The sequence below is a fragment of the Hyperoodon ampullatus genome, assembly GCF_949752795.1.
Source record: "Hyperoodon ampullatus genome assembly, chromosome: 2".
NCBI lineage: Eukaryota > Metazoa > Chordata > Mammalia > Artiodactyla > Ziphiidae > Hyperoodon > Hyperoodon ampullatus.
The window spans coordinates 5,782,312-5,808,074 of NC_136915.1; the positions used below are offsets into that span (position 1 = coordinate 5,782,312).

General features: G+C 39.1%; 1 protein-coding gene across 1 annotated transcript in view; it reads left to right on the top strand.

Annotated features, from left to right (window-relative positions):
* Window positions 1-24,453, top strand: part of PER3 (period circadian regulator 3) — a gene marked incomplete at its 5' end in the record, with an annotated part of 61,260 nt that extends 36,807 nt beyond the window's left edge. The window contains 6 exons of the mRNA XM_079696992.1: window positions 7,358-7,600; window positions 7,933-8,603; window positions 9,981-10,092; window positions 22,027-22,210; window positions 22,781-22,931; window positions 24,135-24,453. Coding sequence (XP_079553118.1) covers window positions 7,358-7,600; window positions 7,933-8,603; window positions 9,981-10,092; window positions 22,027-22,210; window positions 22,781-22,931; window positions 24,135-24,221 — 1,448 coding nt within the window. The 3' untranslated portion in view covers window positions 24,222-24,453. The remainder of the gene's footprint in view (window positions 1-7,357; window positions 7,601-7,932; window positions 8,604-9,980; window positions 10,093-22,026; window positions 22,211-22,780; window positions 22,932-24,134) is intronic.
* Window positions 24,454-25,763: the final 1,310 nt, after the last annotated feature.

The following is a 25,763-nucleotide window of genomic DNA, read 5'->3' on the forward strand; positions in this document are numbered from 1 at the left end:
ATTTCATATTATAAATAGGATTATTTTTAATGTCAGTTTCCATTATTTGTTGCTAGTATATAGAAATATAATTGATTTTTGTATATTAATCTTTTATTCTACGGGCTTGCTAAACTCACTTATTAGTTCTAGAAACTTTTTGTCGATTACATAGGATTTTCTACATGTATGATCATGTCTATGAAAGTCAGTTTTACTTCATTTCCAATCTTCTTTTTAATCTTTTTTTTGTTTGTTCTTTGCCTTCTTGAACTGGCTAGAACCTCTAATAAATACTGAATAAAAGTTGAAAGAGCAACTCTTCTTATGTTTTCCTGATCTTGGAGAAAAAACATTAATTATGTTAGTCCTAGGTTTTTCATAAATGTACTTTATCAAATTGAGGATGTTCCTTTCTATTCCTAATAGCCTCAGAGTTTTTTTTTTATCAGAAATGGATGTTGGATTTTGTCAAATCTCTCCATCTGTTGAGATGATCATAAGATTTTTCTTTTTTAGTTTCTTTTTCAGTTTGTTAATATGATGAATTAACTATTTTTATTTCATTCAGTTTATTTAAACTGAAAAAAAAACCCAGTTCACCCATTTCACGCACACCCCCCCCCACCTCTGGCAACCACCAATCTGTTCTCCGTATCTGTGAGCTTGACTTTTTTTAATAATTTATTTTTAGATTCCGTATATAAGAGAGATCATATGGTATTTGTCTTTCGCTGTCTGACTTATTTTACTTAGCATAATGCCATCAAGGTCCATCCATGTTGTTTAAATGACAAGATTTCATCCTTTTTTATAGCTGGATAATATTCCTGTATGTATGTGTGCATGTGTGTGTAGAACAGAGTTTCTCTGTACATCCATTGATGGATATTTAGGTTGTTTCCATGTGTTGGCTGTTGTAAATAGTGCTCTAGTGAACGTGGAGGTGCGTTTATCTTTTCAAATTAGTGTTTTTGTTTTCTTCAGATAAATACCCAGTAGTGAAATTGCTGGTTCATATGATAGTTCTAGTTTTAATTTTTTGAGGAACCTCCGTACGGTTTTACAAAGTGGCTGCACCAGTTTACATTCCCACCAACAGTGCACAAGTGTTCCCTTTTCTCCACATCCTTACAAACACATTATTATTATTATTTTGGTTTTTGACCAATCTTCTTTTATCTTATTTTTTTTATTTTTACATTTTATATTGGAGTATAGTTGATTTACAATGTTGTGTTAGTTTCAGGTGTACTACAGCAAAGTGATTTCATTGTACATATTCATATATCTATTCTTTTTCAGATTCTTTTTCCATATAAGTTATTACAGAGTATTGAGTAGAGTTCCCTGTGCCATACATAGGTCCTTGTTGATTATCTGTTTTATATATAGTAGTTTGTATATGTTAATCCCAACCTCCTAATTTATCCCTCCTCCTCCCCAACCTTTCCCGTTTGGTAACCATAAGCTTGTGTTCTAAATCTGTGAGTCTGTTTCTGTTTTGTAAATAAGTTCATTTAATCATTTTTTTAGAGTCCACATGTAAGTGACATCATAAGATATTTGTCTTTCTCTGTCTTACTTCAGTCAGTATGATCATCTCTAGGTCCATCCATGTTGCTGCAAATGGCATTATTTCATTCTTTTTTATGACTGTGTAATATTCCATTGTGTATATATACCACATCTTCTTTATCCTTTCCTCTGTCGATGGAAATTTAGGTTGCTTCCATGTCTTGGCTATCGTGAATACTGCTGCTGTGAACACTGCTGTGCATGTATCTTTTTGCAGTTTTTGTCTTTTCTGGATATATGCCCAGGAGTGGGATTGCAGGATCATATGGCAACTCTAGTTTTTAAAGAACCTCCATACTGTTCTCCATAGTGGCTGTATCAATTTTACATTTCCACCAACAGTGTAGGAGCGTTCCCTTTTCTCCACACCTTCTCCAGCATTTATTATTTGTAGACCTTTTGATGATGGCCATTCTCACCAGTGTGAGGTGACACCTCATTGTAGTTCTGATTTTCATTTCTCTAATAATCAGTGACGTTGAGCATCGTTTCATGTGCTTTTTGGCCATATGTATGTCTTTTTTGGAGAAATGTCTTTTTAGGTTTTCTGCCCATTTTTAAATCAGATTGCTTATTTTTTTGGCTGTTGAATTGTATGAGTTCTTTATATATTTTGGATATTAGCCATTTACCAGGTATATGATTTGCACATATTTTCTCCCATTCATTTGGTTGCCTTTTCATTTTGTTGATTGTTTCCTTTGCTGTGCAAAAGTTTTGTTCTTCTTTCTCAAGATTGCTTTGGCTGTTCAGGGTCTTTGATGTTTCCATACAAATTTTTCGACTGTTTGTTCTATTTCTCTGAAAAATGCTATTGGAATTTTGATAGAGATTGCCTTGAATTTGTATATTGCTTTGGGTAATATGGACATTTTAACAATATTAATTCTTCCAATCTATGTGCACAAAATATCCTTCCATATATTTGTGTCTTCTTCAATTTTAAATGTTAAAATATCTTTGCATTCCTGGGTTAAACCCCACTTGGTCGTGATGTATTTCCTTTTTTATATATTGGATTCATTTTGCTAAAATTTTCATAAGAATTTCAAGATCTATGTTTATGAGAGCTGTTGGTCTGTCATTTTGCTTGTTTTTGTTTTAATGACTTTGGTTTTGGTATCAGGATACTCCTGGCCTCATAGCATGAGCTGGGAAGTGTTTTGTTCTCTTCAGTTTTCTAGAAGACTTTATGTAGGATTGGTATTTTTTCTTCCTTAAATGTTTGCTCAAACTCACCAGTAAAGCCGTCTGGGCTTGAAGTTTTCTTGGTGGAGAAGTTTTTAACTACAAGTTCAATTTTTTAAATAGATATGGGGCTATTCAGGTTTTCTACCTCTTGTTGAGTGATCTTTGTTAGTGTGTATGTCCCAAAGAACTGGTCGATTTTGTCTAAGTTGTCAAGTTTATTGGAAAAAGTTGTTTATAATGTTCCCTTATTATTCTTTTGATGTCTAGTGATAGTAGGGTCTCTAGTGATGTTTCCTCGCATTTCTGAAATTGGTAACTTATATCTGCTCTTCTTTTCATCATCAGTCTTGCTAGAGTTTAATCAATTTTACTGCTCTCTGCAAAGAACCAGCTTAAAATTTTATTGATTTTCTCTTTATTATTTTTTTGTTTTCTACAATACTTAACAGATTTTTACTCTGACCTTTATTATTTCCTTTCTTCTGCTTACTTTTGTTTAACCTTGCTCTTGTTTTTCCAGTTTCTTAAAATGGAAGCTGAAGTCATTGATTTCAGATATTTCTTCCCTAGTGGATTTTAGTGTAAATTTTCCTTTTACTCTCAGCTGCATTTCATACATTTTGATGTATTTCATTTCATTTTCATCATGTTCAAATGCTGCCTAATATCCCTTTTTATATCTTCTTTGAAATCATTTACATTATCACATATGTCATATATATATATATATATCATCATATATTATTTAGAAAGCATATTTAGAGATTTTCCAGACTTCTTTATGTTACTGATTTCTAATTTAATCCCATTTTGGTCAGAGAAAATACAAAACTTGAATTCTTTTAAATTTATTGAGGCTTGTTTTATGGTCTGTATATGGTCTGTCTTGGTAAATGTTCTGTATGCACTTGAAAAGGATGTTTATTCTGCCCAGTGTATAAACTAGGTCAGGTTGGTTGATAGTCTTGTTCAAGTCTTCTCTATCCCCCAGTTTTCTGAATACTTGTTGTACCTCAGGAGGAGTGTTGAAGTCTCTGGCTGTAATTGTGGGCTTGTCTATTTCTCCTTGCCATTTTATCAGTTTTTGCTTCATGCGTTTTGAAGCTTTGTTACTTTGTGCATAAATGTTTAGAATTGCTGTGTCCTTTTGATGAATTTATCCTTTTATCATTGTGAAATGACCTTCTTATCCCTTGTCTATTCTTTGCTCTAAAATATACTTTGTCTTATGTTACTATATTCACTCCAGCTTTTTTTTTTTTTTCCGGTACACGGGCCTCTCACTGCTGTGGCCTCTCCTGTTGCGGAGCACAGGCTCCGCACGCGCAGGCTCAGCGGCCATGGCTCACGGGCCCAGCTGCTCTGCGGCATGTGGGATCCTCCCGGACCAGGGCACGAACCCGTGTCCCCTGCATCGGCAGGCGGATTCTCAACCACTGCGCCACCAGGGAAGCCCTTTTTTTTTTTTTTTTTTTTTTTTTTTTTTGATTAGTGTTAACATGTTATATCTTTTTCCACCCTTTACTTTTAACCTATGTATGTCTTGGTATTTAATGTGGGCTTTATTTTAGTGGTTGCTTAGACTTTATGATGTATATATTTAATTTTTTCCAGTCTATCTTCTAGAGATATTATACCACTTAATGCATAGTATAAGAACCTTAAAGTACTATACTTCCAGTTCCCCGCTTTGGCCTTTGTCTATTGGCATATATTTCTACATGCGGTAGAAATCCCACACTACATTGTTATTATGCTTACTTACATAGTTATTATCTTTGAAAGAGATTTAAATGTCTACCCTTGTAGTTATCTCTTCCAGTGCTTTTCATTCCTTTATGTAGATTCATCTGATATCACTCTCCTTCTGCCTGAGGGCATTCCTTTTCTATCTCTTGTAGTACAGGTCTACTGATGATGAGTTCTTCCCATTTTTGTATGTCTGAAAATGTCTTTATTTCACCTTCTTGTTTTAAAGACATTTTATCAGAGCGTAGAATTCGAGGTTGACAGTGTTTATCTTTCAGTACCTTAAAGATGCTGCTCCACTGTCTTCTCATTTGCATTGTTTCTGACAGGAAGTCTGCTGTCATATGTACTGTTTGCATGTCTTTTTTCTGGCTACTTATAAGATTTTCTCCTCATCATTAATTTCAAGAATTTGAGGGACTTCCCTGGTGGTGCAGTGGTTAGGAATCTGCCTGCCAATGCAGGGGACATGGGTTTGATCCCTGGTCCAGGAAGATCCCACATGCTGTGGAGCACCTAAGCCCGTGCACCACAATTACTGAACCTGCGCTCTAGAGCCCATGAGCCACAACTACTGAGCCTGCATGCCACAACTACTGAAGCCCACGTGCCACAGCTGCTGAAGTCCGCGCACCTAGAACCCGTGCTCCACAACAAGAGAAGCCACCACAATGAGAAGCCCGCGCACCACAGTGAAGAGTAGCCCCCTGCTCACCGCAACTAGAGAAAGCCCACACACAGCAATGAAGACCCAACATGGCCAAAAATTAATTAATTAATTAATTTTTTAAAAAAGAATTTGATTGTGATGTCCATGATGTAGTGTTCTTCATGTTTTTTTGTGCTTGGAGTTCATTGAGCTTCTTGGATTTGTAGGTTTATAGTTTCCATCAAGTAGAAAAAAATGTTTTCTGTTATTTTTAAAATATTTTTTCTGTTTCCTCTTTTTCTGGGACTCAAGTTATAGGTATATAGGCTGCTTGAAGTTGTCTCACAGTCCACTGATGCTCTGTTCATTTAAGTCTTTTTCAATTTTTTAGGTCTTTGTTTCATTTTGGGACAGTCGCTGTTGCTATGTCTTCAGGTTCACTAGTATTTTCTATTGCAATATCTAATCTTGTTATTTCCATTCAGTATATTTTCCATCTCACATATTTTAGTTTTCATTTCCAGAAGTTCTGTTTCGATGTTTTTTAATATATCTTCCATGTCTTTATATAACATATTTAATCTTCCCTGTGGCTATATGGAATACAGTATAATAACTATTAATGTTCTATCTGCCAATTCTAACATCTCTGCCAGCCCAGGGTTGGTTTTGCTTGATTAATTTTTCTCCTTATTGTGGGTTGTATTTTCCTGCTTCTTTGCATGCCTAGTCTTTGATTGGATGCCAGATACTGTGATAGGGTGCTGAATATTTCTGTATTGCTGTGAGCACCGTTGAGCTTTATTCTGGGAGCCAGTTAAGCTATGTGGAAACAGATTGGTCTTTTCAGGCTTTGCTTTTAAAATTGGTTAGCCAGGACCAGAGCAGTGTAGGGTAGGCCTAATTCTTCTCTGTTACTGAGGCAAGACCCTTCAGAGCATTCTACTACCCAATGCCCATGGATTATGAGATTTTTCTAGTCTGGCTGTTCGGTCTGATCCTTTCAGGCGATTTTTTTCCTCCCATCTGTGCACTGATGAGGACTCGGGGGTCCCTGCAGGTGTCTGGAGTCCTCTTCCCTTCCTGAAAACTCCAGCCACCGTGGCTTCCCCAGACTCTCAGCTCTGCCTCTGCCCTCAGGGAGCCCACGCGGCTCACCTGGTTTCCCCACCTTGCTCCTCAGAAACTCTCAAGGCAGTAAGCTGGGCAGATGTGGGGCTCACCTTGTTTTCCATCCCTTAGGAGTCACTCTCCTTTGTTACCTGATGTTCAGTGTCTTGGAACTTATTGTTTCATATATTTAGTCCCTTCCTGGTTGTTTCAGGTGGGAAGGTCAGTCTAGTCCCTGTTCCTCCATCTTGGCCAAAATCCGAAGTCCTTCCACTGTGTTGACTTAGACTAGTCAGCGCCTGTTTCTGGAAGTGGAATGGGTACATGCCCACCCACACCTCAGTACCACACAGCAGGAGAGAGGTGGAATGGACGCTGGGAGAACCCACCAGTGTCCACTATAAAGTCTTTTGTACCTGGAAGAAGTAATGTTTCGAAGCAACTCAGCATCCATCTACAGATGCTTACTTTAGTAAAAAGTCATAAATACATCATATGTGATGCACTGATAAAAGGGATATTGTTAAATGAAAAAACACATTGCAGGCTAGTGTACAAGATTATATGCCGTTTGGGTAAACACGGAGGTGAGGAATAAGAATCTGTATTCATGCTTATTTATAGATGTGTAAAGAAAGTAGACAGATATATAAGGAAATAAAAGAAATGGTTTTCTGTGGGGAGAATAAATGAGAACTAGGCAGATTGTGTACAGGGATAGGGAGAAGCTACTAAATGTCTTTCTAATACATGCTGATTTTTGAACCATAGGGATATATTACATATTAAGAAAAATAAATCCAAACATAACAATTTCTTGGAGAATTCAGGGAGAGAGAAGAATATTTACAATGAAAGCAAGATTTAAATAAGTATGCACATTGAGTATTACAACTCTAAAACATACATACAAGTGTACAAAGAGTATAAAGAAAGGCAGAAAAATGGAAAATTTATCTGCTAGATTGATGAAAGTTCTATGTTCCAGCTGTTGTAATGATTGTAAACATTTATTGAAAGGTAACTAAATTAGTGAAAGTAAATAAATGCAAAAAAACTGGTAGGAGTTAAAATTAAATCTGTCTTTCTCCACTTCATCAGAATTGAGTCCAGCAGAGCTTGGCATCCTGCCCTGTGAGCCCTGGACCCTCAGCACACACCCAGCTCCACTGGCCTCAGAAAAGTTTAAACACACAGGGCTCACAAAGGCTGTGCTGTCAGCCCACACGCAGAAGGAAGAGCAGAGTTATGTGGATCAATTCCGGGACAAGATTCTGTCATCGCCCTACAGCTCCTACCTTCAGCAAGAAAGCAGAAGCAAAGCTAAATATTCAGATGTTCAAGGTAGTTAAATTTTTAAAAATATATTCCCTTTATCAACATAGTTGTCAAATTTATAAATCATACGTGAGTACTGGGAGATATGGAGTGGAGTATAGGAGTTTTGCTTGTAAGAAATTGATTGAGAGATACTGAAATAAGTTTATTTTATAGCAACAGCTTTTACCCAGGATCTCGTTCATCTTTTTAGAGCGATTTTCTGTCATCCCTGTAGTGGACATAGTTACTATCGGCCAATGTTTATTCCTTGTAAAATCTACTTAGAATTATCTATCAACATTGTCCTTCTCTTCTGGGTTAGTTTTCTATAACACACCTTCCTCTTTACCCTTCAGGAGATTCTGCTTCCAAGCCTACCCGATCCGCTGGTTGCAGGAAGGGGAATCACAAGCGTAAGAAGCTGCTCATGTGGCTGGACAGCAAGGGCACTAAGGATGGCTTCTGTCCCCACCTCGTAGGAGAGGCCCAGGACGGACAGCCCTGGTGCCCTTCCTCCGCCTCCTGTCCTCATGCCTCTGGCCCATCGCTCCCGGCTGCAGTGGTGGTTCCCAGCCAGGCACCTTGCCTCGTCCAAGCCCTTCCCCTCCCAACCGTGACCTCCCTGGGGAGAGAACGTGCAGCCTCAGAAACTGCGCTGCAGAGTCTGCCTGAGCCGCCTTTCCCCAATGGCTTGCAGTCTTTCCCAGCTCTGCCCTCTGCTTGCTTAGATACTTTTATGAACATCTTCCTGCATGACCCCCCTATCTGTCCTCTCTTGTTACCACCATTCTCCCCATATCCATTCTTGGGAGCAGCAGGCTCTTCTGAAATACCCTCCTCGGTATCAGCAGTGGCTCCAAATCCAGGCCCACCACCTTCAGCCATCAGCCAAAGGAGTGGCGAGGGAAAGTGGGGGACCCAGAATGAAGGGCACCCCCTCATTAACTCAAAGAGCAGCTCCCCGCTCCAGCTCGACCTGCTGCAGGAGGACAGGCCCAGATCCTGTGCATCCCCAGAAGCTGAGTATGTAAGTGACACTAACTTTCAACACACAAGAGAGAAAATAAATGTGCGTCCTCTTGTTAAAATTAAGGTTTTTGCACTGAGGCTCAAGACTAATGGCCTAGATGGGTAACTGTATTACAGCTGAGGTTGAGACTTTGTTCTGCAGAAACATGCAGTATATCCTTCAGACTCCATTTAAAAAGCTGCAGTGAAAGAATCTGCTGTGTCCTGAGTTCTTACATACTTTGCGAGGTTTTCCCCAAAGTGCCATCTTTCAGATTTTCTTTGTGAACTGGATTTCCCCTCTGCTTTAAAATTTGATATCCAGGTATTAAACTTAAGTGTGCATTGCCTATAAAATGTGTTTTCTTACTTACAACTGGGGTTATGGGCTAGTTAGACAGGAACAAGCCATACCGATAAGACATGAATTTAGCAATTTTACTTTTTCACACACAGTTGTAGGACACCAGGTCTGTATGGAGGGGGTAGGAGCTCATTTTTGTCATTAATTATCAGTAAAGTAGTCAGTTTATATAGTTTTATATTTACACATGTCATTTTTTAAAACGAAAAGTTTTTGGTCACTTTCCTTTAACTTTTCATCTCTTTACCTAAAAAGGCATTCTCAGATTTACTTGTCAGGTTACACTTTGGGATAAGACTTTCCTATACTTAGGTATGGGATCCAAGACAAGTGTGAATATTTACACAAAGTTTTTCTTCAGTCTTCCCTTCAAGGTATAATAATGATTTTAAACAAATGTTCAGAATCTGATGATCCAAATCAAGAAAGTGTGCTCAATTTTGAAAGCCTGATATTAGTACACTTGCTAGAAATCTAATGCAAAGCCTGGGCTATGGAATCAGACCTGGCTTCCAATCCCAGCTCTGCCACAGGTTAGGTGGCTTAGCTTACACAAGTTATTTAACCTTTCTATGCCTTTGTTTTCTTATTTAAAAAATGGAAAGATTAAGACTTCATGGCTTTTTCTGAGGACTAAATTAAGTAATATTTATATAGCCCTTCTCCCCATGCAGTATAAGCTCAGGATAGCTGGAACATGGTTTTGTTCACTGTTATATTACTAGTGTTTTGAACAATTCTTAGAACATATAAAGTGTTCAATATATGTGTTCTGAATGACAAAAAATAATAATAAAGCACATACCTGTATGGTTCCTGGAATGTAATAGGTGCTCAAAAAGCAGTAGTATCTTTAATATTATAAATAAAGGAACTTTGACCACATTCCTGGGGACAGGCTGAAAATGTTTTACTTCTCGGTTATGTATATATCTTTTTTTCTGTTTAACATGTGAAGTTGAAGATCTGCCAGTTATTTTGTAACAGGATGCTTGAGATGTTCAAATCTTTTCTTGTGTCCTTATTTTCTAGCAGCCTGTCAGTCTCAACAGTGAGAATAAGAACGATCATTTTACTACCAGTGAACTCTCTACAGTGTCACTGCACGAGGCTTCTCCGCCGGGAACTGGTTCTGCAGCAGCAGGTAGTGGATCAAAGTGACACATTCTTCACACTCTGTGGTCAGGAGGTGACTAGGTAACAGGCTGTCTGGTTTTGGTCCTGGCATGAAAGTAAAGTATTTTTTTTTCTTTTTGTAAGCTTTATTGGGGTATATTTACATACAATAAATTCACCAAATTTAGAGGTACAAATCAAGAATTCTCACAGATTGTCTACATTAGTGTAACCATCACCACCGTCACCATATAGAACGTTTCCAGACTGTGACCGTTCGCAGTCTGTCTGCCACCCTGATCCTCCACCTCCTGGCAAGCACTGATCTGCTTTCTGTCACTTTAATGCTGCTCTTTCTGTAACTTCATATAGATCGAGTCATCCAGTTTGCAGTCTTTTATGTCAGCATAGTGCTGTTGAGATTCATCCTTATTGTGTATATCAGTAATTTGTTCCTTTTTATTGCCAAGTGGAATTACATTGTATGGATAGTGATTCATCAGTTGATGGTTATTCGGTTGTTCCCAGTTTGGGGCTGTTATAAATAATGCTGCTGTGAACATTAGTGTATGAGTCTTTTTGTGGACATATGTTTTCATTTTTCTTGGGTAGATACCTCAGAGTGAAATTGCTAGGTCACATGGTAAGTATATGGTTAACTTTATAAGAAACTGCCAACTGTTTTCCAAAGTGGCTGTACCGTTTGCATTCCTATCAGCCACGTATGAGAGCTCCAATTGCAACGCATCCTGGCCAACACTGGGTATTGTCCATCATTTAAATTTTAGCCATTCCAGTGTATACACAGTGATACCTCATTGTGGTTTTAGTGACTGTTGATTAATGGTGATGGCTGTCTTCTTGTGTATTATTTGCCATTCATATGCGTTCACATCTGTTGCTTGTTTTGGAGCGGTGGTTTGTTAGTTTTCTTATTGAGTAGTAAGAGTTCTGTATACATTCTGGATACAAGTCTGTTATCAAATACTTGTTTTGCAAAAATTTCTTCCCTGTTGTGTTCCTTGCCCTTTTTTTTTTGATCTTTTATTTTTATCTTCGTTTTGAAGAGCAAATGTTTTTAAATTTTGATGAAGTTCAGTTTATCAGTTTTTTCTTTTATAACTTGTGCCTTTTATGTCCTTTTTAAAGAAGTCCTTGCCTAACTAGAAGTCACTAAGATGGTCTCCTGTTTTCTCTTGGAAATTTTAGAGATTAAGCTTCTATATAGCTAAGTCTGTGATCCGTTTTTAGTTACTTTTTATATATGGTGTGAGCTCACCTCCTCTCATAGGCACACCAGAATTGCCACTGTTTACGGAACACCTGTTGATGAAAAAGACCAGAACCTACTGCAGAAGATCTTCTACAACTAAAGATTTAAAGAAGGAACCACGAGATGGGTAGGTGGTGGGGAGTTGCAGTATAGGCAAGACCCATACACTGGGTGGGTGACCCACATATGGAAGAATAATTACAATTGCAAGGTTCTCCCCAAGGAGCAAAAAGTCTGAGTCCCACATTGGGCCCCCCAGCCTGGGGGTTCTACTCCAGGAAGATGAGCCCCCAGAACTTTTGGCTTTGAAGCCCAGCAGTGCTTACTTTTGGGAGAGCCAGAGGGCTGTGGAAAATAGAGACTCCACTCTTAAAAGGCTCACACAGAATCTCACCTGCTCCAGGACCCAGAGCAGAAGCAGTAATCGGAAAGGAGCCTGGGTCAGATCCACATGCTGATCTTGGAGAGTCTCCCCAAGAGGCAGGAAGCAATTAATTGGAGCTCATCCCTGGGGACATAGGCATTGGTGGCAGCCATTTCTGGGAGCTCGTTCTGCCACATGGATTCTGTTGCTGGCAAGTGCCATTTGGGAATCCTTGTTGTAGCTTATTAACCACAGGACCCAGCGCCACCACGCCCCCCAGCCCTAAGGCACCAGGACTGGGACGCCTCAGGCCAAGCAACTAACTGGGCAGGGACACAGCCCCACCCAACAGCAGACAGTCAGCCTTAAGACCCCCTGAGCCCACACCTTCCCCTGAACACAGCCCTGCCCACCAGAGGGCCAAGGACCAGGCTCTACACACCACTGGGCAGGCACTAGATCTGGGACACCGAGGGCCCTGCACGCAGAGACCCTGGGACCTAGCTCCACCTTACCAGCGGGCACGCACCAGACCCAGAATCCCCTATCCCAGCCACCAATGAGCCTGTTCTAGCCTTGGAACCAGCCTCACCCAACAGTGGGCGAACACCAACCCCAGGACAACCACAGACCCGTACGTAGCCTATGGACCTAGCCCACACACCAGCAACCAACCTACCAGATACACAGAAATAAAAACAGCAAGTTCAGCAAAATGAGGCAACGGAGGAACATGTTCCAAGCAAAGGAATAAGATTTAAACCCCAGAAGAGCTAAGTGAAGTGGAGATAGTCCATCTACCCAAGAAAGAGTTCAAGGTAATGATTGTAAAGATGATCAGAGAACTCAGAAGAAGAGTGGATGAACAGAGAGAGAAATTAGAAGTTTTTAGCAGTTAGAAAATATAAAGAACAACCAAACAGAGGTGAAGAATACAATCATTGAAATGAAAAATACACTAGAAGGAATCAGCAGTAGACAAAATGGTACAGAGGAATGGACCAGTGAGGTGGAAGACAGAGTAGTGGAAATCACTGAAGATGAACAGGAAAAAGAATAAAAAGATGTGAGGACAGTTTGAGACATCTGGCACAACACCAGGCATACTAACATTCACATTTTTGAGGTTCCAGAAAGAGAGAGAGAAAGGGGCAGAGAACATATTTGAAGATAGAATAACTGAGTATATCCCTAACCTGGGAAAGGAAACATATCCAAGTCCAAGAAGAACAGAGAATCACAAAGAGGACCACACGAAGGCACATTGCAATTAAAATGGCAAAAATTAAGGATAAATAGAGAATATAAAGAAATAAGTGGGAACTTCCCAAGCATGGGGAAGGAACTGGATATACAAGTCCATGAAACTAAGAGAACACCTAATTACCTCAAGACAAAAAGACCTTCTTCTCCAAGACACATCATATTAAAACTGTCAAAAGTCAATGGCAAAGAAAATTTTAAAGGCAGCCAGGGGAAAAAGGATGATAACCTGCAAAGGAACCCCCATTAGTCTATCAGCAGTTTTCTCAACAGAAACACTCTAGGCCAAGAGGGAGTGGAATGACATTCTCAAAATAGTGAAATATAAAATCTGTCAGCCAAGAATACTCTATGCAGCAAAGTTACCCTTCAGATATGAAAGAGAAATAAAGGCTTTCCCAGACAAACAAAAGCTGAGGAAGTTCATCACCACTAGACCTGCCTTACAAGAAATGTTCAAAGCAGCTCTTCTGCCTGAAATGAAAAGGCAAAAGTATACAAAACCTTGAGTTAGGGCTTCCCTGGTGGCGCAGTGGTTGAGAGTCCGCCTGCCGATGCAGGGGACGCGGGTTCGTGCCCCGGTCTGGGAGGATCCCACATGCCGCGGAGCGGCTGGGCCCGTGAGCCGTGGCCGCTGAGCCTGTGCTCCGGAGCCTGTGCTCCGGAGCCTGTGCTCCGCAAGGGGAGAGGCCACAACAGTGAGAGGCCCGCCTACCGCAAAAAAAATAAAAAAAAAAAAATAATAATAAAAAAAAACCTTGAGTTAGGTAAAATAGAATCAGAAAAATCACAACTCAGTCAGAATAGGTTTTTAAACACATTATTACAGCATAAAAGTTAAAAAGAAGGAAAGCAGTAAAAATAACTATAGCTACTTCAATATGGTAACAAACTCACAACTTAAAAAGGGATAATTTATGACAACTAGAACATAAAAGGGGAAGATGAAAAGGACAGACCTGTATAGGTAAGTGAAGATAAGGTGCTCTCAGCATAAAAAGCCTATTTTATCTATGAGATATTCTATGCAAACCTCATGGTAACCACAAAACATAAATCTAGAGCAGAGACACAAAACATTAAAAAAAAAAAAAAGGAAACTGAGAAAAACATAATACAAAACCACCAAACCAAAATGGCAGACAGAAACACAAGGAAAAGAAACAATGGGGAAATAGAGCAACCAGAAAACAAAAGACTAAAAGGCAGTACTAAGTCCTCATTTGCCAATAATCACCATAAGTGTAAATGAATTGAATTCATCAGTCAAAAGACACAGAGTGGCTGGATGGATTACAAAACAAGACCCAACTATACACTGCCTCCAGAGACCCATCTCAGCTCAACAGACAAACATAGACACAAAAGAAGGGATGGAAGATGATACTCCAAGCAGATGGCAGCCAAAAGAAAGTGGTATAGCCATACATATATCAGACAAAATAGACTTCAAGCCAAAAAAGGTAACAAGAGACAAGATGGACATTATATAATGATGAAGGGGACAAGTCATCAGGAAGATACAACAGTTATTAATATTTATGCACCTAGCATAGGAGCATTAAAATATACAAAGCAATAATTAACAGACCTAAAAAGAGAAATTTGCAGCAACACAATAATAGTAGGGGACTTTAAAACTCCTCTTATATCAATGAATAGATATCCTGTGAACAAGGAAACAGTGACCTTAACTGAAACATTAGACCAGATGGATTCATGGATTTGTATAGTCAATTCAAATGCAACAGAATACACATTCTTCTCAAGTCCACATAGAACTTTCTCAGGGATAGATCATCTGTTGGCACACAAAACAAGTCTCAGTGCATTTAAGAAGATGGAAATCATATAATGTATTTTTTCTAATCACAGTGGTGTGAAACTACAAATCAACTATGAGAAGAAAGCTGGAAAACTCACAAATATGTAGAGACTGAACAACATGCTACTGAACAACTATTGAATCAATGAAGAAATCAAAGGAGAAATCAAAAAATACCTGAAGACAAATGACAATACAACATGTCAAAGCCTATGGGATGCAGCAAAAACAATACTAAGAAGAAAGCTTATAGCAATCCAGGCCTACCTCAAGAAACAAGAAAAATATCAAACAGTCTAACTGTACACCCAGGGGAACTAGAAAGAGAAGAACAAACGAAGCCCAAATTCAGTAGAAGGAAGGACATAAAGATCAGAGTCAGAAGAAATAAAATAGACACAAAATTGACAAACCTTTAGCTAGACTCACTAAGAAACAAAGGGATAAAGCTCTGATAAAGAAAACAAGAAGTGAAAGAGGAGAAATACGATACCATAGAAATACAGAGGATTAGAAGAGTATATTGTGAACAGCTACATGCCAACTACCTGGACAACCTAGAAGAAATGGACAAATTCTTAGAATCATACAGCTTTCTAAGACTGAATCATGAAGAAATGGAAAATCTTGATAGATTGATTACTAGTAAAGAGAATGAAATAGTAATCAAAGACGTCCCAAAAAAACAGAAGTCAAGGACCAGACAACTTCACAGGTGAATTCTCCCAAACATTCAAAGAAAGTTTAATACCTATGCTTTTCAAAACTCTTCCAAAAAACTGAAGAGGGGGAAACACTTTGCAACTCATTTTACAAGGCCATCATTGCCTGATGCCAAAACCAGACAAGGACAGCACACACAAAAAGAAAATTACAGGCCAATATCTCTGATGAACCTAAATGTAAAAATCCTCAAAAAAGGTTAGCAAATACATTTAAAGGATCATACATCATGATCAAGTGGGATTTATTCCAGGGATGCAAGGATGGTTCAGCATCCACAGATCAGTCAATGTGAAACACTGTGATTAACAGAAAGAAGGATAAAAATCAGATGATCATCTCAAGAGATGCGGAAAAAACATTTGACAAGATTCATATCTATTTATAATTTTTAAAAACTCTCTATAAAATGGGTATAGTAGGAACATACCTCAACATAGTAAAGACCATGTATGACAGACCCACAGCTAACATCATACTCAGTGGTGAAAAGCTGAAAGCTATCCTTCTAAGATCAGGAAGAAGACAAGGATGCCAACTCTCACCACTCTTACTCAACATAGTATTGGAAGTCCTAGGCAGAGCAATTAGGCAAGAAAAAGAAACAGAAGGCATCCAAATTGTAAAAGAAGAAGGAAAACTAACACGATTTGCGGATGATATGATTTTATATATAGAAAACCCTAAAGATTCCACACACACAAAAAAGCTACTAGAAATAATAAATGAATATAATAAATTTGCAGGGTACAAAATCAAAGTACAGAAACCTATTGTGGGGCTTCCCTGGTGGCGCAGTGGTTGAGAGTCCGCCTGCCGATGCAGGGGACAAGGGTTCGTGCCCCGGTCCAGGAAGATCCCACATGCCGCGGAGCGGCTGGGCCCGTGAGCCATGACCACTGAGCCTGCGCGTCTCGAGGCTGTGCTCTGCAATGGGAGAGGCCACAGCAGTGAGAGGCCCACGTACCACAAAAAAAAAAACAAAACCAGAGATTATCACCTCATATCCATTAGAATGGCTGTTATCAAAAGGCAAGAAATAACAAGTATTGGTAAGGATGTGAAGAAAAGAAAACCTTCATACACTATGGGTGGGAATGTAAATTGGTGTTGCTGCTAAGGAAAACATATGGAGACTCCTCAGGAAATTAATAGAACTGCAATATGATCCAGCTATTCCACTTCTGGGTATTTAGCCAAAGAAAATGAAAACACTAATTCAAAAAGACTTTATGCATCCCTCTGTTCATCACAGCATTAGTTACAGTAGTCAAGATATGGAAACAATGTAAGTGCCCATCAATGGATGAATGGATAAAGAAGTGATGTATATTAAATATATTTTAAAAATTTTAAAATACATCTATATACAGTACACACAATGGAGTACTATTAAGCCATAAAAAAGAGGAAATCTTGCCATTTGCAACAAGATGAATGGACCTCGGGGGTATTATGCTAGGTGAAATAAAGCAGAGGAGAAAGACAAATACTGTATGATTTCACTCATGTGTAGAATATAAAAAACAAACAGACCGAAAAAATGAAGAAAAACACAAAAGCAAATACTCTGTAGTTACAGAGAACAGAATAGTGGTTACCAGAGGGAAAGGAGGGTGCTAAGTGGGTAAAGGGGGTAAACTGTATGGTAATGGAAACTACATTTTTGGTGATGTGCACGCTGTAGTGTATACAGAAGTAGAAATAACAAGGTACACATGAAACTTATAAATGTCATAAACCAATGCTACCTCAATAAAAAAAAGATTTAAAAATAAATAAGTTGTAGAATCAGTGTCTTAATTCCTACACAAAAGCCTGCTGGGATTTTGATTGACATCATGTTCAATCTACTGACCAATGTGGGAGGAATTAATTATCCTAACAGTATTGAGTCCTCTGATCCACGAGTGTGATCTGTTTCTCTATTTATGTAGGTCTTTAATTTTTCTCAGCAATGTTCTGTAGTTTTCAGTGTACAGGTTACACTTACTTTGCTAAATTTATCACTAAGGATTTCATAATTTTGATGCTATTGTAAATGGCATTTTAAACTTTCAATTTCCAATTGCTTGTTGTTAGCATATAGAAAGCCAATCAAATTTTGTGTTTCGAACTTGTATTCTCAAAACTTGCCATAGTTTTACTTTTTCTTTTCTGATCTGTATACGTTAATTTATTTGTCTTTCCTTTTTGGACTGGCTGGGACCCCCAATATAGTACAGTAAGTCCCCTACATATGAACCTTCAAGTTGCGAATTTTCAAAGGTGGGAACGTGCGTTCCATCAGCATCAGGCGTGAGTGACATTGTAGCTTGCCCTCCGTCTCCTACTGCTGACGGCCCTTCAGCTCTACCATCTCCCACCTCCTCTCCCTCCTTCAGTCAGTAGCTCTTCTTGCCTGTTCACTCGATGCCAGCCCCTGGATGCCAGCTGTTGTACTGGACTACTGTAGTTTTCAAGGGACTGTACTGTAAGATTAAAAATGTTTTCTTTATTTTTTGTTTTTTATGCATTATTTGTGTGAAAGGTATTATAAACCTATTACAGCACAGTACTATATAGCCGATTGTGTTATTTGGGTACCTCGCTAACTTTGTTGGACTTACTAACAAATTGGACTTAGGAACATGCTTTCAGAACGGAACTCGTTCGTATGTAGGGGACTTACTGTATTGAATAGAAGTGGTTAGACAGACATTCTTGCCTTGTTCATCGTCTTAGGGGGAAATCTGTCACAGTTTCAGTAAGTATGATATTAAATGTAGGTTTTCCTTAAATGACCTTCAGTAAGCTTGAGGAAGTTCCTTTCTGCTGCAGATTTACAGAGATGCTTTCTCTGCATCTATTTTTTAAAATAAATTTATTTATTTATTTATTTTGGGCTGCATTGGGTCTTCGTTGCTGCATGTGGGCTTTCTTTAGTTGTGGCAAGCAGGGGCTACTCTTTGTTGCAGTGCACGGGCTTCTCATTGCGGTGGCTTCTCTTGTTGTGGAGCATGGGCTCTAGGCACGAGGGCTTCAGTAGTTATGGCACGCGGGCTCAGTAGTTGTGGCTCGCGGGCTTTAAAGCTCAGGCTCAGTAGTTGTGGCACACGGGCTTAGTTGCTCTGCGGCATGTGGGATCTTCCCAGATCAGGGCTCGAACCTGTGTCCTCTGCCTTGGCAGGTAGATTCTTAACCCCTGCCACCAGGGAAGCCCTTCTGCCTCTACTGAGATTAACCATATGGTTTTTCTCCCTTGTTCTGTTAATATGGTGAATTACATTAACTAATTTTCAAATATTAAATTAACCTTGTATTTGGTCATGCTATTTTATCCTTTTTATATATTACCGGATTCTATATCCTAATATTTTAAGGATTCTTGCACCTATTATGAGAAATATTGGTCCATTGTCTTCTTTTCTTATGATGTCTTTATCTGGTTTTGGTATCAGGGTAATACTGGCCTAACAAAAGAAATGAGTTGGGCACTGTTCCCTCCTCTTCTGTTTTCTGGAAGAGTTTGTATTGAATTGATACTATATCTTCCTTAGTATGGTTGGTAGAATTCACCAGTGAAGCTATCTGGGCCTGAAGTTTTCTTTATGAAAGGGTTTTTAAAAACAAATTTGATTTTTTTTAATAGACATGGTTAATAGACTCAGGTTATCTATTTCTTCTTGAATGATCTTCGGTAATTTGTATCATTCAAGATGATACAAATCCATTGTCCATTTCATCTAAGTTGTTGAATTCATTGGCATAAAGTTATTTATAATAGTCCCTATCCTTTTAATGTCTTTAGAATTTATACTAATGTCTCCTATTTGCTGATATTATTACTTTTTCCTTATTCTGGCTCTATGTTTACCACTTTTATTAACGTTTCAAGGAAGCAACTTTTGATCTCATTGGGTTTATTTGCTATTTTTTTGGTCTTGTATTGATTTCTGCTCTAATCTTTATTATTTCATGTGTTTACTTTGGATTTTATTCACTCTTTTTCTAATTTCTTAAGGTGGAAGCTTAGAGCATTGATTTGAGACCCTTTTTTCCCCTCCTAATATAAACATTTAAGGTTTTATATTCCCCTCTAAGCACAGCTTTAGCTGCATCCCTCAAATTTTTTTATGAGTGTTTTCATTTTCATTCAGTCCAAAATATTTTATAATTTCCCTTATGTTTTCTTCTTTGACCATGGGTTATTAGACATGTATTTATTTCCTAATATTTGGGGATTTTCCAGGTATTTTATTGGTTTCTAACTTAATTGCAGTCAGACAACATTCTTTGTATATTTTTTAATTCACTGAGGCTTGATTAATAGTCCAGAATTTGGTCTGTCTTGATAAATGTTTCATATGCACTTGGAAAGAATGTGTGTTCTGCAGTTGTTGAGTAGCATCTTCTGTAAATGTAAATTTGGTCAAGTTGGCTGATAGTGTTGATTCAGCCTTCTACATCCTAACTGATTTTCTATCTACTTGTTTTCTCAGTTATTAAGATAGGGCTGTTAACATGTCCACCTATAATTGTGAATTTGTCTATTTTTTTCTTGCTGTTCAATCAGTTTTTGCTTCATGTATTTTGAAACTCTTTTATTAGTTGCATACACATTTAAGATTATGTGCTTTTGATGAATTGATTTCTCTATTATGAAATGTACCTTGCTTGATGTCCACTTTGTCTGATATCAGTGTAGCTCCTCCAGCTTTATTGTGATAGTGTTTACATGGCATATTTTTTTCCATCTTTTTACTTTTATCTGTGTCTTTATATTTAAAGTTGATTTCTGGTAACCAGTGTATGGTTGGGTATTGCTTCTTTATGTGACAGTCTCTGACTTTTAATTGGAATACTTAGACCATTTATATTTAATATGATTATTGATATGATCAGGTTTAAATTAAATCTTCCATCTTGCTACTTGTTTTATGTTTGTCTCATTTGCTCTTTCTTCCTTTTTTCTCTTCCCCTCCTCCTTTTGGGTTAATTGTGTATTTTTTTTTTTTTTTTTTTTTTTTTTTTTTTTTTTTTTTGCGGTAGGCGGGCCTCTCACTGTTGTGGCCTCTCCCCTTGCGGAGCACAGGCTCCGGAGCACAGGCTCAGCGGCCATGGCTCACGGGCCCAGCCGCTCCGCGGCACGTGGGATCCTCCCAGACCGGGGCACGAACCCGTGTCCCCTGCATCGGCAGGCGGACTCTCAACCACCGCGCCACCAGGGAAGCCCTAATTGTGTATTTTTAATGATTCCGTTTTCTCTCCATTATTGGCCTCCCAGCTATTCTTTTTTTTTCTCCTTTTCTCCTTTTTTTATTTTTAGTCATTGCTCTAGGATTTACACATGCATCTTTTACTTATCCCAGTTTACCTTCACATATTATACCTATTCTATCACTTTATGTCTAAGAACCTTAAAACAGAGTACTTCCATTTCCCCTCTTTTGTGCCATTTCTGTCATACACTTTATTGCAACATGTATTATAAACCCCACAATAGAAGTTTTACTGTTTTTGCCTTAAACAATTACCTTTTAGTGAGATTTTTCTAATGAGGAAAAATGTCTTTTATGTTTACCCATACCCTTTTTTAAAAAATTAGAGAGGTACTTTGTTTTGTTTTGTTTTAATTGTTCCAAAGTCAATGAGAAGGACCTTGAAGGGTCACATGCAAGATGGGAAAGGAATGATCCATGAGGCTCCATAACAGCCATAAAGCGATGGGCCTTGGGATGAATGGATGGCTTCTCTATTGTAACAGGAGGACAGTGAGGAGAGAATGTAGATATGAGTAAGTTTATGTTTGGTATCAGGATGATGAATTTCCTTCCTAGTGGCTTCCTTTTTCTTTTCTTATAAAATAGGTGAGAGTGAGGGAGGAAATAGAGGAGTAGAAGATAATCCTGCTGGGGATAGACCAGTGTGCTGACCGCAGAACTGTACCAGCCTTACGGGCTTTGTGATGAGCCTCTGGTGGTGATGAATTTCCTGTAGAACCAATGCACCCTGTTATACGTGACTTTCTCTATGCCTTTGGCTACTTGGGCTTAGATAAGAACAGAACTGATAAGTGGCTTTATCAGAGTTACATTTTGATAGTTGTGGAAAATGAAAGGGAAAAAGAAGTCTCAGGTATTGCAGAGTGCTACTGAATGAATGGTGGGCTTTGGGCTCTAAGCAGAATGGCTGAGGCACTGTTCCCAATTTGTAGTTGGAACAGTTGAACAAGCAAACGAGAAATTGAAGCTGAGAGGTTGGTGGTTTTGAGATGGAGCTGGAGATGGAGCAGTTGTGGGTGATGAGAACAAACAAGGAATGGCCTTGGGGAGCGGATAGTTCAGGAAGACTGAGAAGGAGATCTTGGGAAGATGGAGGAACTGGAAGGCTGAGGTGACCTGGGATGATGGCTGCACTGTGTGGTGAAGGACCCTACCAGCTAGTTGCCAAAGTCTTTGAAGAATGAGGGCCAGTTTGGCAAATCAGCCCCTGACAGGAATTTTCAAAATTTTTTGTTGTTGATTTTTTATAGGAAGCAGTGGCAGCAGTATAAACTTTGCTACTAGTGATTATTCTTCTGAAATCTTTCAAAATGGGCAGCAATCTCAGGATGTACAGAAGAAAGAAACATTTCCCAACTTAGCTGAAGAGTCCATCTGGAGAATGATAGAACAGACACCTGAGTGCGTTCTGATGACGTATCAGGTGCCTGAGAGGTAAGAAAGCATGTTAGAAGACCCACCTTTATATAAGCGTTTTATGGTTTCTTAAGTGTGTTTTTTAATACAAAGTGATTTTTAATGTTTTTATACATATCCTTAGAAAAATGTATTTTCAGATTCATTCATTTGAAGTCAAAAGACAAAGATTTCTTAAAACAATGGTTGTAGTGGTAGTGACAATATAAATATCTTATGTGTCCTGAGACAAGAAAACAAAGCGAGGCAGTGCTTTCCAAGACAGCCCACAGGTACGAGAACTTTTTTTAGAGCCTGGACTTTTTTTCTCGCATTCTAAAAGAAGAGAAGACCTAAAGGAAATCTGTTTCTTCCATATGACTCATTAAAACACTATACAGGTATTTTCCTTCAAGAGAAAGAGGCCTAGCTTTACCAATCTGACAAAGAAATGAGTCAGTTGTTATATTTTTGATGTGTATGTCACATATTAACAAGAAATGTAAAGTATATTACAAAGTAAAAAGAAGTGCTGTTCTTAGGTCACAAGATAAGAACCCTGTGCCTTATTTAGGACTGTGAAGGTTTTGTTTGTTTGTTTGTTTTCAGGGTTAAAGAAATTGTACTGAAAGAAGACCTAGAAAAGCTGGCAAGCATGAGGCGGCGGCAGCCGCAGTTTTCTCACGGACAGAGGGAGGAGCTGGCCAATGTGCATTCCTGGATTCAGAGCCAGACGATCCCTCAGGAAATAGACATCCAGGTAAGCCCAGTAATCACAGCTGTCACGTGTTGCTGTTTTTGTGCCGGGTAGTGCTCTGGGCGCTTAGTGTACAGTCATCCCTCGTTTTCTGCAAGGGACTAGTTCCAGGACCCCCTGGGGTACCAAAATCTGCCGATGCTCAAGTCCCTCATGTAAAATGACGTAATATTTGCTTGTAACCTATGCACGTCCTCCCGTATACCTTAAATCATCTCCAGATTACTTATAATACCTAATACAATGTAAATGCTATTTAAACAGTTGGAAATTCAGCGTACATTCTATGTAAATAGTTGCTGGTACACTGCAAATTTAAGTTTTGCTTTTTGGAACTTTCTGGAATTTTTTTCCCCAAATATTTTCAATCTATGGTTGTTTGAGTCTGTGGATGTGGAACCTGCAGATACAGAGGGCCGACTGTGCATTGCATGATCCCACTGAGAATCTTAATCTTCACAATTGCTCCTGTGGTAGGTGTTATTATCCCTGCTTTACCAATAACAACAAAGTGAGGTATACAGATACTAAATAATTTGTACACTCAGCCCTCTATATCCACGGTTCAAATTTCAATCTGTAGTTGGTTGAATCCAAGGATGCGGAACCCTCGAGTGCAGAGGGCTGGCTGTACCAAGTCATTTATATAAGGACTTGAGCATCCATAGATTTTTGTATCCTCAGGGGATTCAGGAACCAAGCCCTCTGCACAAACTAAAGGATGACTGTGTAAGTGCTCACAGTTCTTCAGATTTTGAATACAGGTCTTTTTGGCTCCAAGTGTTTTTTTCTTCCACCAGTTGGATTGTTACGGGGCAGTTAGGAGTAAAGACACCTGCTTTCATATGTGATTAACTGGGGAGGAGAGTATAAGATGTGCCTGTCAAATATGCGTGCATGTTTGAAAAGAGTTGAAACTCAAGATGTAAGATTCACACCAGAGGATTTAGGATTTAGGATTCATGCCGAGCAGGAATTTCTGTGGGAAGAGTATATGAAGAATGAGCCCCAAAACAATTTAAGCAAAAGTATTTAAACAATTGTCATCTCCCTTCTAATAATAAGGAATGAAATCTAATGGATAGTCTTAGATGTGAATAAGTGGGAGAATGAGACACAGGTTGCTTGGCCGGCATTTTACTGGTTTAAAAACTTTTCAGGTGACTTCACATCAAATAACCTGCCTGCTCTTGTTCCTTTTTGGAGGGCTGTGTCACTTGCAAAAACGGAGATTCAGCTGGTGATGCTGCAGAATCCTGTGGTCCGGATCCAGCAGAAGCAGCAGTTGAGTGACTCTGAAGATGCACGTGTACTCCCTCTCCAGGCCTGTGGGACAGCTAGACCTCCTTGTGATTCTCTATAAACCCCTAGGTCTTAAATGACCATGAAGTTATCATTGAATATTAAGCTTTTTCCTTCCTGATTTTTAACGGACATCATTTTCCTGAAGCAGACATTGTATATAGACTCTTTTACTTGTCTTTTTCCCCAATGTATTTAAACTGTCAAATAGACTCTTTTTCTAGTTTAGCTGTCCTCTAATGAGATTGGATGACCTCTAAAGAGGTATGTGTACAGTCAAACTTTATTTCAGATGTCACCCCAAATAAATTACAATTAGCAGTATAGCTAGAGGACTTCCCTGGTGGTGCAGTTGTTAAGAATCTGCCTGCCAATGCAGGGGACACGGGCCCAATCCCTGGTGTGGGAAGATCCCACATGCGTGGAGCAACTAAGCCCGTGCACCACAACTACTGAGCCTGTGCTCTAGAGCCCGTGAGCCACAACTACTGAGCCCATGCACCACAACTACTGAAGCCCGCGCACCTAGAGCCCGTGCTCTGCAACAAGAGAAGCCACCACAACGAGAAGCCCGCGCACCACAATGAAGAGTAGCCCCTGCTCGCCACAACTAGAGAAAGCCCACGCGCAGCAAGAAGACCCAGTGCAGCCAAAAATAAAATAAATAAATTTATTTTTTTAAAAAGTATAGCTAGAAAGAGCCCCAAACCTTAGCCTCATTGATTTTGTTCTGTTGTTACATGAATCATTTCCCCCTGTTAGAGACTTCAAGAAATCCCCGCTGTGGGCCATATACCTTTCCTAACAGTGTCCATAAATACAGTGCCCTCACCTGGTCTTTGCACAGTGACACATCCCTCCACAGTTAGGGTCTGACATTCCAGTTTTCTCACAACACAACACAGATCACTTCAGCATTGACCAGTATGAAAATGTGTTGTCCATTGGTGTACTGGAAATTCCTAGCTTTTAGAGTTGAATTTTGACCTTCATTTTTGTAGATGCTTTTCCTTTTGATTTTCTACCTTCCACTGAAATTCTCAAAGTCTTAGTTAAAAATGGATCAGCTTAACAATGAGCTTATTCTTTGCAGGATTTAAATTAGCTTTTGCACGTGTAATGTTAAAACAAAAGAGCTTCTAGCTCAACCAGCTTCTGACTCATCCCTTTTGAAATTTTGAGATAATAACTGCAAAAAGTTTTTAAAGTTACGTAAGAGTTAATGTTGTTCTTATATGCATATGTGTTTAAATGTTATCTTATCAAAACTAACAGTTGGGCCTCCCTGGTGGCGCAGTGGTTGAGAGTCCGCCTGCTGATGCAGGGGATACGGGTTCGTGCCCCGGTCTGGGAGGATCCCATATGCCGCGGAGCGGCTGGGCCCGTGAGCCATGGCCGCTGAGCCTGCGCATCCAGAGCCTGTGCTCCGCAACGGGAGAGGCCACAACAGTGAGAGGCCCGCGTACCGCAAAAAAAAAAAAAAAACAAACAAAAAAAAAAAACAAAAAAAACTAACAGTTAACTCTTTCCAAC